Genomic DNA, 13,725 nt, shown 5'->3' on the forward strand with positions numbered 1-13,725 from the left:
TAGCAACATAAATGAACATTATTCAATGAAGTCTCATTTTAGTTTAGATTAATAATGTAATACCTCTCAAACTGAATCGGGTCACATTCATACCCTAAAAATAAAATATGAAACTGGAGAGGATCTCAACTGATATATATGGTCATTTTTGGACCTTTAAAAACATATGAATAAACATAGAGTACAAGATATGAGTATTTTTTTTTTTTTAGAGAAATGAATGGAGGAGGTTTAAATAATAAAAGTAAGAGTAATTCCCCCTAGTTTGTAATAGATATATTAAAGAGTTGTCTCTACTCAAAAGACATGGGTCTCTCTTGGGCTTCCTGAGTGCTTAAATATTCTGTATAGGGGAGAGAAAGGGATATGGAACCCAAAACACACAAGGGACCTCTTTCTGTGTCTGTAAGGAGGGGACATATGTGAATTATTCAATTATGGGGCAGGCATGAAAGCTTTAAAATCCTATAAATATGCCACTATGATATGTGACTATGAAGAGCAACTTATCAATTATTTAAGGATTAAGGGAGGAACAATGTTAAGAAACACCTTCAGGTCACTTGTATTATGTGTGTTATAGTACAAAGCTCTATACTTATTCAATAATTTAAGCCCTTCTGAAATTTAGACATGTCTAATAGTTTGATATTGTATGCCATACTGGTAGAGTACATGAATCCACCTTCTTGATATTTGTTAGCCATAGCAGGCTAGAAAAATTACAAAGGTATATTTAGACTAAGTGGGTGAAATTTGAAGTAGTACCACTCGAAACAGAGTGCAGACTCAGGTATAAACATCTGCAGCTTAGCCAATGCCAGTTTTGCCTGCCAGGGTCCGTTGCACAGAGTGTAATGGTGTGTTCAAAGCAAGTCCCTGAAATCCTCTGCGTAGAAAAAAAGTTGCGACGATCATGATAGGAGGTTGTAATATGTACTTGCTTGTACTCGTTTTGATGGCATCACAACACCCATCGGAAAGTTCCATGAGGAAGGCCTGCAGATCGCTCACACAAAAAGCGTGGCTGCATTGGGGGCTTGGAACAATAACAGGAACCTGATTCTTAACTAATAGTCCTGCATGCTGCTTACCCCAATCATCGACCAGGTAGGTTGATATGCCTCTAAGGACGGCCCCATCATAAAGATTTTGTGGCGTGCTTGTACATAGTAATTTTCTGAGATCTTACTTTCTTCCGAAGCCACTGGCCTTTCACCGCCTCCAGGGGGATCAGCAGCATCCCACTCTAGGGGGGCCGAGGGTATTGACAGACTATTCATACTCCATACCTCAGGCATATTTCCCATCCGTCGCTCTGATCTCCAGATCGACCCGTGCTTAAATGGTTGGGAAGATCCGTGTATCGTAGCCTGCTGATTCCGCATTGGTCTCTGATCTGAAGGCTGCATTGGCCATGCCGTGGCTGTATCCGTTTGTGTAATCTCATCAACTCTTGGTAGTAAATCTGGCTGTCTTGTCGACGATCTGCATGTGTTTCTTAGGTCGGTAAACTTGCGGTCCATCAGCTGTTCAAAGGCATCTAGTTGAGCTCTTAGTGAAGTATAAAACTCCTCCTTATTGGTATATTTAGGTTGCTGCGCACTCAGGCACAGTTAGTTTGGGGAAGATGTAGAGGCTACAAGTATAGGGGAAGGCCTCTAAAGATATTATCCGGTACTGACGGCTATTACGCCTCGTTACAGTCCAAAACCCTATATGTCTCAGATCAGGACGCCAACAGCTAAGCTTCCTCACTATTTTAAAAAGCGTATATTTACTTCTGACTCCCAGAAATAGTGAGTTTTTAAAGAGAGCTGAAGGAGCTGAAGCTCAGTGCGACCACTAAGATGGCCGCCGCCCGGAAGTCCTCCCATTTTATGTTTTTTTATTAAACAATTGATTGTCATACATATGTATCTGATTTGTATGAATTCTTTGGAGGAAGCTGTCTAACCTTTGCTCAGTGAGCTGGAGCACTCTGATTCTCTAGAACGCATCTACAAGCACAACAGAGTGCTGCAACATATTGTGAGTACCCTACACTATTATTCACACTGGTTGTTTAACTACTTATATACACATGAAGCGCCCTCTGATTTATTCATCTAGGATCTCTATTACTCTTTTGTGAAGTAAGAGAGGAGCTGCATCTAGATTGTGCATTTCACCAAGGAGTAAAAAGGAAAAAAGATTACAAATCTTATTTACATTATATATTCGCACTTTATGATATAGTGCCCCCTAGGGAGACAGAGTGCTCTTTTTGTTTATCATCAACTTGGAATTAATGTTGAACTTTTAAAATTCTACTTTAAAGACCGAACTTGGCCAGTAATCTTGTTATCTCGGCGTCAAGCAGGAATGATAGGGAATATCCCAGAGCAGAGAAAGTTCGTAAGATGAGGAAAGCGGTACTTACTATATGCAGGATAGTCTTTGGCGGCAACAGGCAGGGAATCTACTTCAAAGTTCGGACTGTCTCTGCCATTTCCTATGGTATGAGTTGTTTGGATACATACAGGAGAAGTGGCTATAACCATGGTGATGTAATGCTCGTGGGATATTCCACTATCAGACCAAACTTGGCCAGTAGTCTTGTTATCCCGGCGTCAAGCCGGAATGATAAGGAATATCTCAGAGCAGAGAAAGTTCGCAAGATGAGGAAAGCGGTACTCACTATAGGCAAGATAGTCTTTGGCGGCAACAGGCAGGGAATCAGCGGTTAGGTTGTTCAAGGGTAGACCACTTGAAGGACTGAAGACAACAGGATAGCCTTTGACAGTAACAGGTAGAGAAACCAGTGGCAGTTCAAAGGTAAACCACTAGAATGGTCAGGCAGGCAGGGTTTGGCAACTGTAAGGCAGTCCAAGGGTTCAAGGGATAAACAGGTAGAGTGGTCAGACAGGCAATGTTCAGCAGCAGTATGGCAATCCAGTATTTTAGGGGTTAAGCAAGCAGAGTAGTCAGACAGGAAGAGTTCATTAACAGTGAGGCAATCCAGTACTTTAGGGGTTAAGCAAGCAGAGTAGTCAGACAGGCAGAGTTTGTTAACAATATAGCAATCCAGAATACAGTAATCTATCACTCCCAGGAGCACACAAAGTAACACCTATACTTGGGCAATGAAAGATTGTTACAGAGCAACTTATGTAGGTGCAGGATTCGTGCCACAGGGCTTCAGAGAGAAGAGCGTGCTGTGATGATGTCAGCGCGGCACGCCACAGGAGCCGACACAACCCCTGATAACGAGCAGGGTAGCAGACGCCGCGCCCCTAGCAACAGCTAGAGCGGCGCGGCATGACAGGTGTGCAGTCTCTCCAAAAACCCAAAGGACAGATCCTCTACATTTGTTCGGGGGATACCATCACCACAAGAGTTCTGCAACTTTTACGGTGCAGGTGTTCATGGCAGCCTAGGCTTCTCTGTTCCGTGTATCCAGCATCAAGATACAGATGTACCATCCTTCCATCAAAAATAAAATATTCAGATGATGCTGGAAGAACTATAAGGACATAATCTTTCAAGAGAAAGTACTGATATCTTGAGAATTTTAAGATTTATAGTAGATTAAATGGCCCTCAATGCAGAGCACACATTGCTTTGTCTGAACATGGCTGCCATCCGAATTCCCCCCATGTAATTTTTTTTTAAATTATTATTTTAGAGACACATTGATCTATGAGCCCTATCATCAACAGCACAATAAAATAAGACTTGATGATGCTGCCAGGTGATCATTGTTAAAAGGACATGAATTAAGGGATCTCACTGTCACGGTCGTCCTAGGATTTGAACCTGGGACTCCTAGTTTACAGCCTGTTTCTCTGTTCCTGTGCCACCAGAAGACCTTATTCTGTGAATGTTTCCTGTTATCTGCAGTGGATTGCTCTCTGGCTCCACCTTCTTGCCAACTGCAGGTTGTTCTGAAATTTGCTCTCCTATAAAAGGCTGCTATGCACAGACCACTCCCTGCCCTGACATTGTGGTTCATCTTGTTCCTGTTGTTAGTGCCTCTGAATTTAGCTGAATTTCCTGTTTGGTTCCTTAATCCGGCGTGTCCTCTGCTTACTTTTTTTTCTTGCCTATTCTATTTGAATCTTCCTGGATGTGTTGACTTTTCTGACTGCTCTCAGGTTTCTGACCCTCACCTTGTCTCCTCGCTATTCGCTCAGTACCAGCCTGTCTCTGCTTCCAGTCTTTCCTGTGGCATCTTACTGCTTCTCTGGCATCCTGCTCCAGTACCCTTGCCCTGCAGAGCGTGTCTGTCAATCACTGGTATCCTGCTCCAATACCAAAGCCCTGCAGAGGTCGTCTGGCAAGCACAGGTATCCTGCCCCAGTACCCTAGCCCTGCAGAAACCATCTGCCAAGGACCAGTATCCTGCTCCAGTACCCTAGCCCATCATAGGGTTTCTACCAAGCACTGATATCCTGATCCATTATCCTAACCCTGCAGAGGGCATCTGCCCAGCACCAGTGTCCTACTCATGTACCCAAGCCCTGCAGAGTGTCTGCCACACACCAGTATCCTACTTCAGTACGCAAGCCCTGCAGAGGGTCTCTGCCAAGCATCTGTATCCTGTTCTAGTCTCAGCCTTGGAGTTGGCACTCCTGTCTTTGGCCCTCCAGTGGGCACTCCAGTCTTGGCCTCCAGTGGGCATTCCTGTCTCGGCCTCCAGTGGGCATTCCTGTCTTTGGCATAAGTTGGCACTCTTTTTTTTCTGGCCTTACAGTGGGCACTCTTGTTTCTGGCCCTGTCATGGGCATTACCTCAGACTCCAGTTCTAGTGTGGGCGTACCTGCTCGCCTATCCTGTGTCCAGTCTCTAAGTCTCCATTTCCAGTACAATCAACTTGCTTGCTTGTCTGTTACTAAACCATGCCTAAAAGGAGTAATTCCATAATGAAGCACATGTATTCAGTATTTAAAGGGACAGTCAACACAAAAGTAGTTTTAACATGTATCAATAAAGTTGCCCTAGATTGTTTTTTCAAAATATATGCCAGTTTTTAAAGATAATCAGTTTTCCAGTTAAATCACTTACTTTTCCCCCTGCTGCCGTTTTAAAATGTCCATGTAGCTCCGCCCCTTTTTCATCATCCGTGACATGATGAAAATCCTGTGTTCACTCTAATTATTCTAAGTTACTCGTAACCCGCGTTTCGCACATGCACAATGCGCCTATTGTACTCTGGAGACTTTCTTTCCATTGCTTTGGTGTCAGTGTGTGTAGGGGCCACATTAGAACTAGCATTGTTAATGTTTTTTGTTTATTGTAAATCAGGTTGCAATATTTTGGGGACAGGACAAACAAGGCACAGTCCTTAGATTGAACTATATAGGGGCACATGTTACCTTCATTAGTTTGTGCTATATTTGTGAAGGAGCACATCGGTATTTAGGGGTCAGCATCCTTTACTAGATCTCACAGTTAGTACCTGAAAGTTATCTCCACTTTCTAGAATAATGGACTCTGGGATCACGTCAGTCCCAATAGCTTCCCCATAAGATCACTGCTTGGAATCCTGGCACACTCTGCACAACTGCAGCTCTTGAAGAGAGGTCACGTGGGGAAGTAAAGGGAAAGTTTTCAAAGGACACAAGGCTCCAACTGATCCATAAAAACAAATTCTTTATTCATATTATTAAAATAGCGGTAACACAGCAAAGTCAGTTTGGTGTAGAGGGCGCAGCACTGTATGGTTTACGCGTTTCGGAAGTGCTCCGTAGTCATAGCCTACAGTGTTGTGTCCCACACCTGTTTAAAAATAGGTAAAACAAATGTGATAGGTGAACATATAATTAACCCGCCCCCTTCTCTTAACCAATACTGGACCAAAGAAATGCCAAACCCCTCTCCTGTCCGGGACTGACAGCGTGCACTATTACAATATTAGAATCCATGCAAGATGTATAAAGTATAACACAAATAGAAATAAATAGAGGATGCTATATTGCGGTGGCTATAATGTAATGAAGAAATCCCATAGCGGCACAAATACATGACGGGGAAATAAAATGAAATGAATAAAATGTAATGAAAATGTAGATACTAGTAGTGAACTAAAAAAGGGTGTACCATTCAGAGAACACGTATATAAATAATAGTTGCAAGATCAGTCATGATAATTGCTGTTCTATATGCAACACAATAACACCCATAATAAATACAGCACCATAATTTACTGGACATGTAGTTTAAGATATATATACACTAGCTATTTTATTTTTGATTTTTGAAGAGCTGGGAAGGTTTATACTCAATATTTTACATTCAATATTTTACATGTTTTTGTAATATTAATAATGTTGATAGAAAGCATACAATTGCCAATGTGATCAGACTGTATCAAATAGACTAAGACTCACATGCGTAGCAGGGGACCATAAAAGCCAATGTTAAAAGTATAACCCAGGTTCTAGCTCTCATTTACTGTGGACTAATCATGTATTGATTGCTAAAACGATACACTGGGTTTCTCTTATCTCTTTGAAGTAAAGAGAAAACCAGAAGTTTCCAGTAAGGCCAAAATATGAAGATACTGGTTAAGGGCTAGAGGCAGTTAAATGTGACAGGCAGAAGAAGGATACCTTACATATGGCAAAGAGAAGGAAGTACAGCCCTGTAACAGAAAGTGGAGATAACTTTCAGGTACTAGCTGTGAAGCTGACCGATAACAGGACAGTGTACTAGCCTGGTACCATCTGTGTATCAGAGCGATGACATTTACAGCCCAGATAACCGGCATCTGAATTTACACAGCACAAATTGCTGATATAGATAATAAGAGATTACAAATATTGCTGTCTTTATGGTTTCCCATGCCCAATTAAAGCCACTTTTTATCTCCCAATTACTAACAAAGCATAATGCCCATCCCAGCCTGCCACCTCTCCAATAATGCCAACAAGAGGATTTCCTTCAGCCAATAATGTTGCATTAGACTGAGTGCCCCAACTACTGAGATCTAGTCAATGATGCTGACCCCTAAATACTGATGTGCTCCTTCACAAATATAGCACAAACTAATGAAGGTAATATGTGCCCCTATATAGTTCAATTTAAGGACCGTGCCTTGTTTGTCCTGTCCCCAAAGTATTGGAACCTGATTTACAAAAAACATTAACAATGCAAGCTCTAATGTGGCCCCTACACAACACTGACACCAAAGCAATGGAAAGAAAATGTCCAGAGTACAATAGGCGCATTGCGCATAAGCGAAAAATGGGTTACGAGTAGCTTAGAACAATTAGAGTGAACACAGGATTTTCATAATGTCACGGATGATGAAAAAGGGGCGGAGCTACACAGACATTTTAAAACGGCAGCAGGGGGAAAAGTAAGTGATTTAACTGGAAAACTTATCTTTAAAAACTGGCATATATTTTGAAAAAACGATCTAGGGCAACTTTATTGATACATGTTAAAACTACTGTTGTGTTGACTGTCCCTTTAAGACAGTCCTAAGCCTGCCACCACCTTGCATATGCTCCTTACCCCCAAACCCGCTCTGCAGAGCGTGACGCTCACTCTTTCAAATGAAAGGGGTCTGATATATTTCTATGTTGAGTGGGGAATAAAGGCTTCTTACAATCACCAGAACCACCAAAATGGAATGTTGTGAGGTATTTGTCATTACTATGGCAATCACTATGACAACTGGATAGACACATAACCACTCATTTAACAAAAAAAAAAAGAAAGCTGGATTATGGCAATCACTTATTAATAAAAGGATATGAGACCCAACAATCTTCCAAACTGGGTCTCGTATGGTGGGGAGAGGTACTTTAAAAGTGTCCTCTCATTAAACACTGCACACTGTCTACATGGGTGGATGATTCGTCCCCTTGTTCCTCTAGCACAAATGTGGGGGGTAGCAGCTAGCCTCAAGGTAAACAGAATTGCTGTTGTATGTTTTTGGCATTTTATGATGATCACCTGTATCTTATAGGGGCAACGGTAAGCTTCCCTCTTTTGGATGAGGGGGTCTTGTTTTTGTAATTGGTCTAGGATGACTAACCTTGGCACCCCTGATGTTTTGGAACTACATATCCCATAATGCTCAACTAGACTGCAGAGTGCCTAAGCATCATGGGAAATGTTGTTTCAAAACACTTGGGATGCCAAGGTTATCCATCACTGGTCTAGGAGATAATCCTACCCCCAGTCACAGTTTTCCTAACAAGGAAATCTCTGCAGTTGCAGGTTTTCCTTGTTCACTGTGATGTCTTTACAAACACATATAGTTATGTCAGGTATGTGTTCTGATTAAAGGGATAGTAAACCAAAAAAAATATTTTATGATTTGGAGAGAACATACAATTTTAAACAACTTTCCAATTTACTTCTATTATCAAATTTGCTTCATTCTCTTGTTATCCATTGCTGAAGGAACAGCATTGCACTACTGGCAGGTAGCTGAACACATCTAGTTAGCCAATCACAAGAAACAAATATGTGCAGGCACCAATCGGCAGCAGCTCCCACTAGCAAATGATGTGTGCGTATTATTTTTCAGCAAGGGATTCTAAGAGAACAAAGCACATTTGAAAATAGAAGTGAATTTAAAGGTGTTTAATAATTACATGCTCTATCTGAATCCTGCAGGTTTAATTTTGACTTATCTATCCCTTTAATACTGACAATTGCAGTCTCCTTTCCCTGCTGCAGTGTGGGGAGTCCCCAGGATCCACTCAGAAAGTGGACCTTCCAGATGGGCGCGATATCTAAGGTTAGTGAGGAGGATGACACTGTGTCATCCTCTGCATTCAAGAGTAGATTGAAAATGTGGTATTACTAATTAAATAACTCAGATTTGTGTGAGTATTTTTCTGTGTAACATTGATGTGAAAATAAAAGCTTCTTGTCCAAACAATTAGCCCCTAAAAATCAATGTTCTATTTTACTGTCCTATAATATTTTAATTTTAGGTACATCCTACAAGTGCTTGGTCCACAGTAAATTTTTCCTTCTGTCTTTCTTTGTGTACCATTAAAGTTAATTCATGGTTTTCTGCCTTATTATGCTTTTGCTGGATCTGTTGTTCAGCATCAGAATAAATACATATTAGATGTTTAGGTTTAAAAATCTCCTGTATTTGTGGTGATGGTTTTTGGTTTAAAGGGCATTCCTGTGTCTCATATATATTTGCATGAGGCTTCTCTTTAGTTATTTGATAGAGAGGTTACAAGGCTACTGCCTCTTACAGGGACATTAAACACAAAATACATTTTAGAAGCATATTATTGCGGTTATTCCCCTCCTCCCATGGGTGTTGCCATACTGAGATCTATCATTCACTACCTTCCAGTGCTGACCTGTTTGCACATGTGTAGCAACTATCCTTACATACCTGCAGTGTAACCTAGGTTCCAAAATGGCAGCACCCATGATTAGAGGGAGGTGCTTGAAATTTGTTTAGTGTCCCTTTAAATGTTTGTGCTTATAGTATTCATGATTATGTTGTTTTTATCTTCTAGAACAAATGCAGAGGAAGCAAAAACTGACAAATGTGGTTATCGGGTTCCTCTTTCTACTCAGTGGCATTGAGTATGGTGAGTTTTCAGTCATGCTAGACATTAAATATCAGACTCTTGCTCCTTTCACACCTTCAGAAGCCCCGGTTTTATAGCTATGAGGTGAAGTCAGTGTTCTTCCCAGGACCTATTTAATGGGTGCACCACCGATCTGATTTTACTGTCCACCTGGCTTAAAGTTTTTAGCTAATACTGAGCAAAAATTAGCTAATATTAAATTGTTTTAATGTTTTTGCACAAATTATCTCTAAAGGAATTAAAGGGACAGTATATGAGTATACACCAATTGTCATATAACTGGATGTAATAGACACTACCATAAAGATGAATATGCACAAATTACTTATATTAAAATCCAGTATAAAACCTTTTAAGAACTTACTTAGAAGTTTCCAGTTAAGCACTGTTGATGAGGTTAGGCTGGGAGACCCACTGAAACGGGCTGGGAAAGTAGGAGGAGGCAGACACCCCCCTCCCCTGCATATGAAAAGACCCATTACACAACCAGGAGTCCGTAGACATCAGTATACATTTAAAACTTTGGGGCTTGGTTAGGAGTCTGAAAATCAGCACACTGTTATTTAAAAATATGCAAAACTTATGATTTTTACAAAAACACTCCCAGATGGGACATATAATTACATCATCTACAAAACATTTATGTAAAGAAAAATCGAGTGTATAATGTCCCTTTACTGTTAAATTATAGACTTAATTAGTGCTTTAGATAGCTTAAAGTGACGGTAAATGCAAGCGTTTAACAAACGCTAGGATTTACCATCATTAAAAAATCAAGGGGAGTTTCATTCATCAACCATGTAAAAAAGGGTGCTAAAGTCACCCTTTCTGGGCCATTGCACAGCGCTAAATTCAGTGACTACAGCTGCTTGCGGCATAATGATCTCCTTTAATGAAGTGACGTTTGCACCTCTGAACCAATAGCGGTGTGTGTCAACTGACAGGTTTCTGTATGCACGCAAGGCTATTGGTTCAGAGGTGCGGGCGGCACCTCCAGAGGCGTAACTAGAAACCACAGGGCCCAGGTACAAGAATCTAAGAAGGGCCCCCCACTCCCCCCTACCTACCCCCTAAAAAAGGTGAATTTGATAAATATCTTTTTCCTTTTTTTTTTACATTTAACAAACAAAAAAATGTGAATCAGATTACATGTCTGCAAAAGGAGGTACCCTGTGCCCACAGTCTGTGAGATGGTCTGACCCCCTATTACTGTATATAGTGACACTGTTTAACCTCCCAGTACTGTATATAGTGAGTTAGTGACACAGTCTGTAATCTGCCGGTGAGATGGCTGGCCTGACTCTACCCGCCCCAGTACTTTATAAAGTGACCACAGTAGTCAGTGACATGGTCCATCCCCCCCGTACTGTATATAGGGGTACTGTATAGTGACACTGTTTACCCCCTGCCCCCCCCCATGCTGTAGTAACAAGGTCTGTAATTTGCTGATTCCACAAACATACACACACACACACACACACATACATGCATAAATACACACACAGTCACATACATACATACACCCATAAACACCAATGGGTAAAACAGAAACACTAACCCCTGTAGACACTAGTAAAGCATCTTGTCACACTCTTATGATATCAGTGCAGGCAGTGGCAGGTCAACGTTTTTTATTGAAGAAAAAAAAAAAATGGGCCCCCATCCTCAGGGGCCCAGTCGCAGCTGCGACCTCTGCACCCCCTGTAGTTTCGCCACTGGGCACCTCATTGGTAGAAGATCGTTGTGCTGTGGGCGGCCGGAGCCTCTGTATTTAGTGCTGTGCAAAGGCACAGAAAGGGTGAGTTTAGAACCCTTTATTACACGGTTGATGAATGAAACTCCCCTTGATTTTAAGTGATGGTAAATCCTAGCGTTTATTAAACGCTTGGATTTACCATCACTTTAAGCCAAAGGGCTTTAACATAAAGCCAAAGGGTTTTAACATAAAGTTACATACAGATACATGGCTAAATATGTGTGTGTTTGTGTGTGTGTGTATATATATATAAAATAACTCATTGTGTAGTTCATTAACAAATCTAGACAGGCCCAGAGGCTTGTTTTCCCACAGAAAACCTCTGAATTACATTGTTTCCAATGCAGCAAAGGATTCTGGGTAAGATATGCTTATAAACTTAGCTAGGGTTAGTGCAGTGATTCATAACCATCCCAGGACAGACTGTTTCATGGTTTTTGCCACTCATCAGCTGGGAGAATGTTAGAATCACTGCTGGGTGAAGTTGATTCCGGGCAGAATACACAACATTTTAAATTAGGGGGAGATAAAAGGCGAGTTTAAAATCCTCCAATACGCACAAAATATAGAAAAAATAACTCATTGTGTAGTTCATTAACAAATCTAGACAGGCCCAGAGGCTTGTTTTCCCACAGAAAACCTCTGAATTACATTGTTTCCAATGCAGCAAAGGATTCTGGGTAAGATATGCAAATTACGTACACAATGACACACCTTTTTACTTCAGTCTGCTTTTCAGCAGGTTCCCTTAACGCCAAAGTATCGCTGTTCACACAGCTTATAAACTTAGCTAGGGTTAGTGCAGTGATTCATAACCATCCCAGGACAGACTGTTTCGTGGTTTTTGCCACTCATCAGCTGGGAGAAGGTTAGAATCACTGCTGGGTGAAGTTGATTCCGGGCAGAATACAACAACATTTTAAATTAGGGGGAGAGTTTAAAATCCTCCACTACACACAAAATATAGAAAAAATAACTCATTGTGTAGTTCATTAACAAATCTAGACAGGCCCAGAGGCTTGTTTCCACACAGAAAACCTCTGAATTACATTGTTTCCAATGCAGCAAAGGATTCTGGGTAAGATATGCAAATTAAGTACACAATGCTAGCTAAGTTTATAAGCTGTGTGAACAGTGATACTTTGGCGTTAAGGGAACCTGCTGAAAAGCAGACTGAAGTAAAAAGGTGTGTCATTGTGTACTTAATTTGCATATCTTACCCAGAATCCTTTGCTGCATTGGAAACAATGTAATTCAGAGGTTTTCTGTGGGAAAACAAGCCTCTGGGCCTGTCTAGATTTGTTAATGAACTACACAATGAGTTATTTTTTCTATATTTTGTGCGTAGTGGAGGATTTTAAACTCCCCTTTTATCTCCCCCTAATTTAAACTGTTGTTGTATTGTATATAAACACATATTTAACATGTCCATCTCATGTTACTGCATGTGAGGCTGTACTGAATTATTTCCTTTTATATTGAATGATTCTGTGATTGATATGGTTATATAAATGTATATTTCTCCCCTGTAGCTGTCATCCTGCCTACAGTATGGTTGTATCTGCAGTCATTGGGGGCTCACCCTTTTTTCTTGGGCCTTGTTCTCTCTGCATTCAGTCTCACTGAACTCTTATCTGGTCCTTTATTCGGGCACTGGACAGATCGCACTGGAAGAACAAAGAATGTCATCCTGTTAAGTAACTGCTTTGAAATTGCAGGCAAGAGAAACCATTAGTTGTGGGGGGGGGGGGGGTTTAATATAAAAATCTTACCTCTGTTATCTTACACTATTTGTATCATCTAACTGTTTTTGTCACTTTATTTATTACTTTTTACTGTATTATATTAAAGTCTCCTGACAATGTGTCACGTAGTTTATTCTTCTTGTTTTTACTATCTCACTGTTATTGATCAATAGTTTATTACAGCCATTTTGTATCAAACTGCATCTGTTTTTTCCTTTGTCTGTGCTCCTTACTAGCACAGTTAAAGGGATACAAACCCCAACATTTATTTTGTGATTCAGACAGAGCTCATCAATTAAAAAAGATTCCAAAATACTATTATGAAATTTGCTTTGTTCCCATGTTATCCATTGTTGAAGAGTTATCTAGGTAGGTCTGAAGCACTACATGGCAGTAAATAGTGCTACCATCTAGTGCTCTTGCATATGGATAACATTATTTCAAAACTGCTGCCATATAGTGTTCCCGACACATGCACACTACTGAGCTTGCATCTCTGCTTTTCATCAAAAGATACCAAGAGAAGGAAGAAAATTTGATAATAGAACTAAATTAAAAAGTAGTTAAAAATTGCATGCTCTATCTGAATCATTTAAGATGAATGTTGTGTTTCAGGCCCCTTTAATAGACTTACTTACAAAATGTAATAAAAACACTTTAAATG

General features: G+C 40.6%; 1 protein-coding gene across 1 annotated transcript in view; it reads left to right on the top strand.

The window, feature by feature from the left end:
- LOC128656442 (major facilitator superfamily domain-containing protein 8-like) overlaps positions 1-13,725 on the top strand; it is a 415,013-nt gene that overhangs the window by 107,005 nt on the left and 294,283 nt on the right. Inside the window, exons 2-3 of the mRNA XM_053710353.1 lie at positions 9,486-9,560; positions 12,849-13,034. Coding sequence (XP_053566328.1) covers positions 9,486-9,560; positions 12,849-13,034 — 261 coding nt within the window. The remainder of the gene's footprint in view (positions 1-9,485; positions 9,561-12,848; positions 13,035-13,725) is intronic.

The sequence above is a fragment of the Bombina bombina genome, chromosome 4 (assembly GCF_027579735.1).
Source record: "Bombina bombina isolate aBomBom1 chromosome 4, aBomBom1.pri, whole genome shotgun sequence".
In the NCBI taxonomy this organism is placed as follows: domain Eukaryota; kingdom Metazoa; phylum Chordata; class Amphibia; order Anura; family Bombinatoridae; genus Bombina; species Bombina bombina.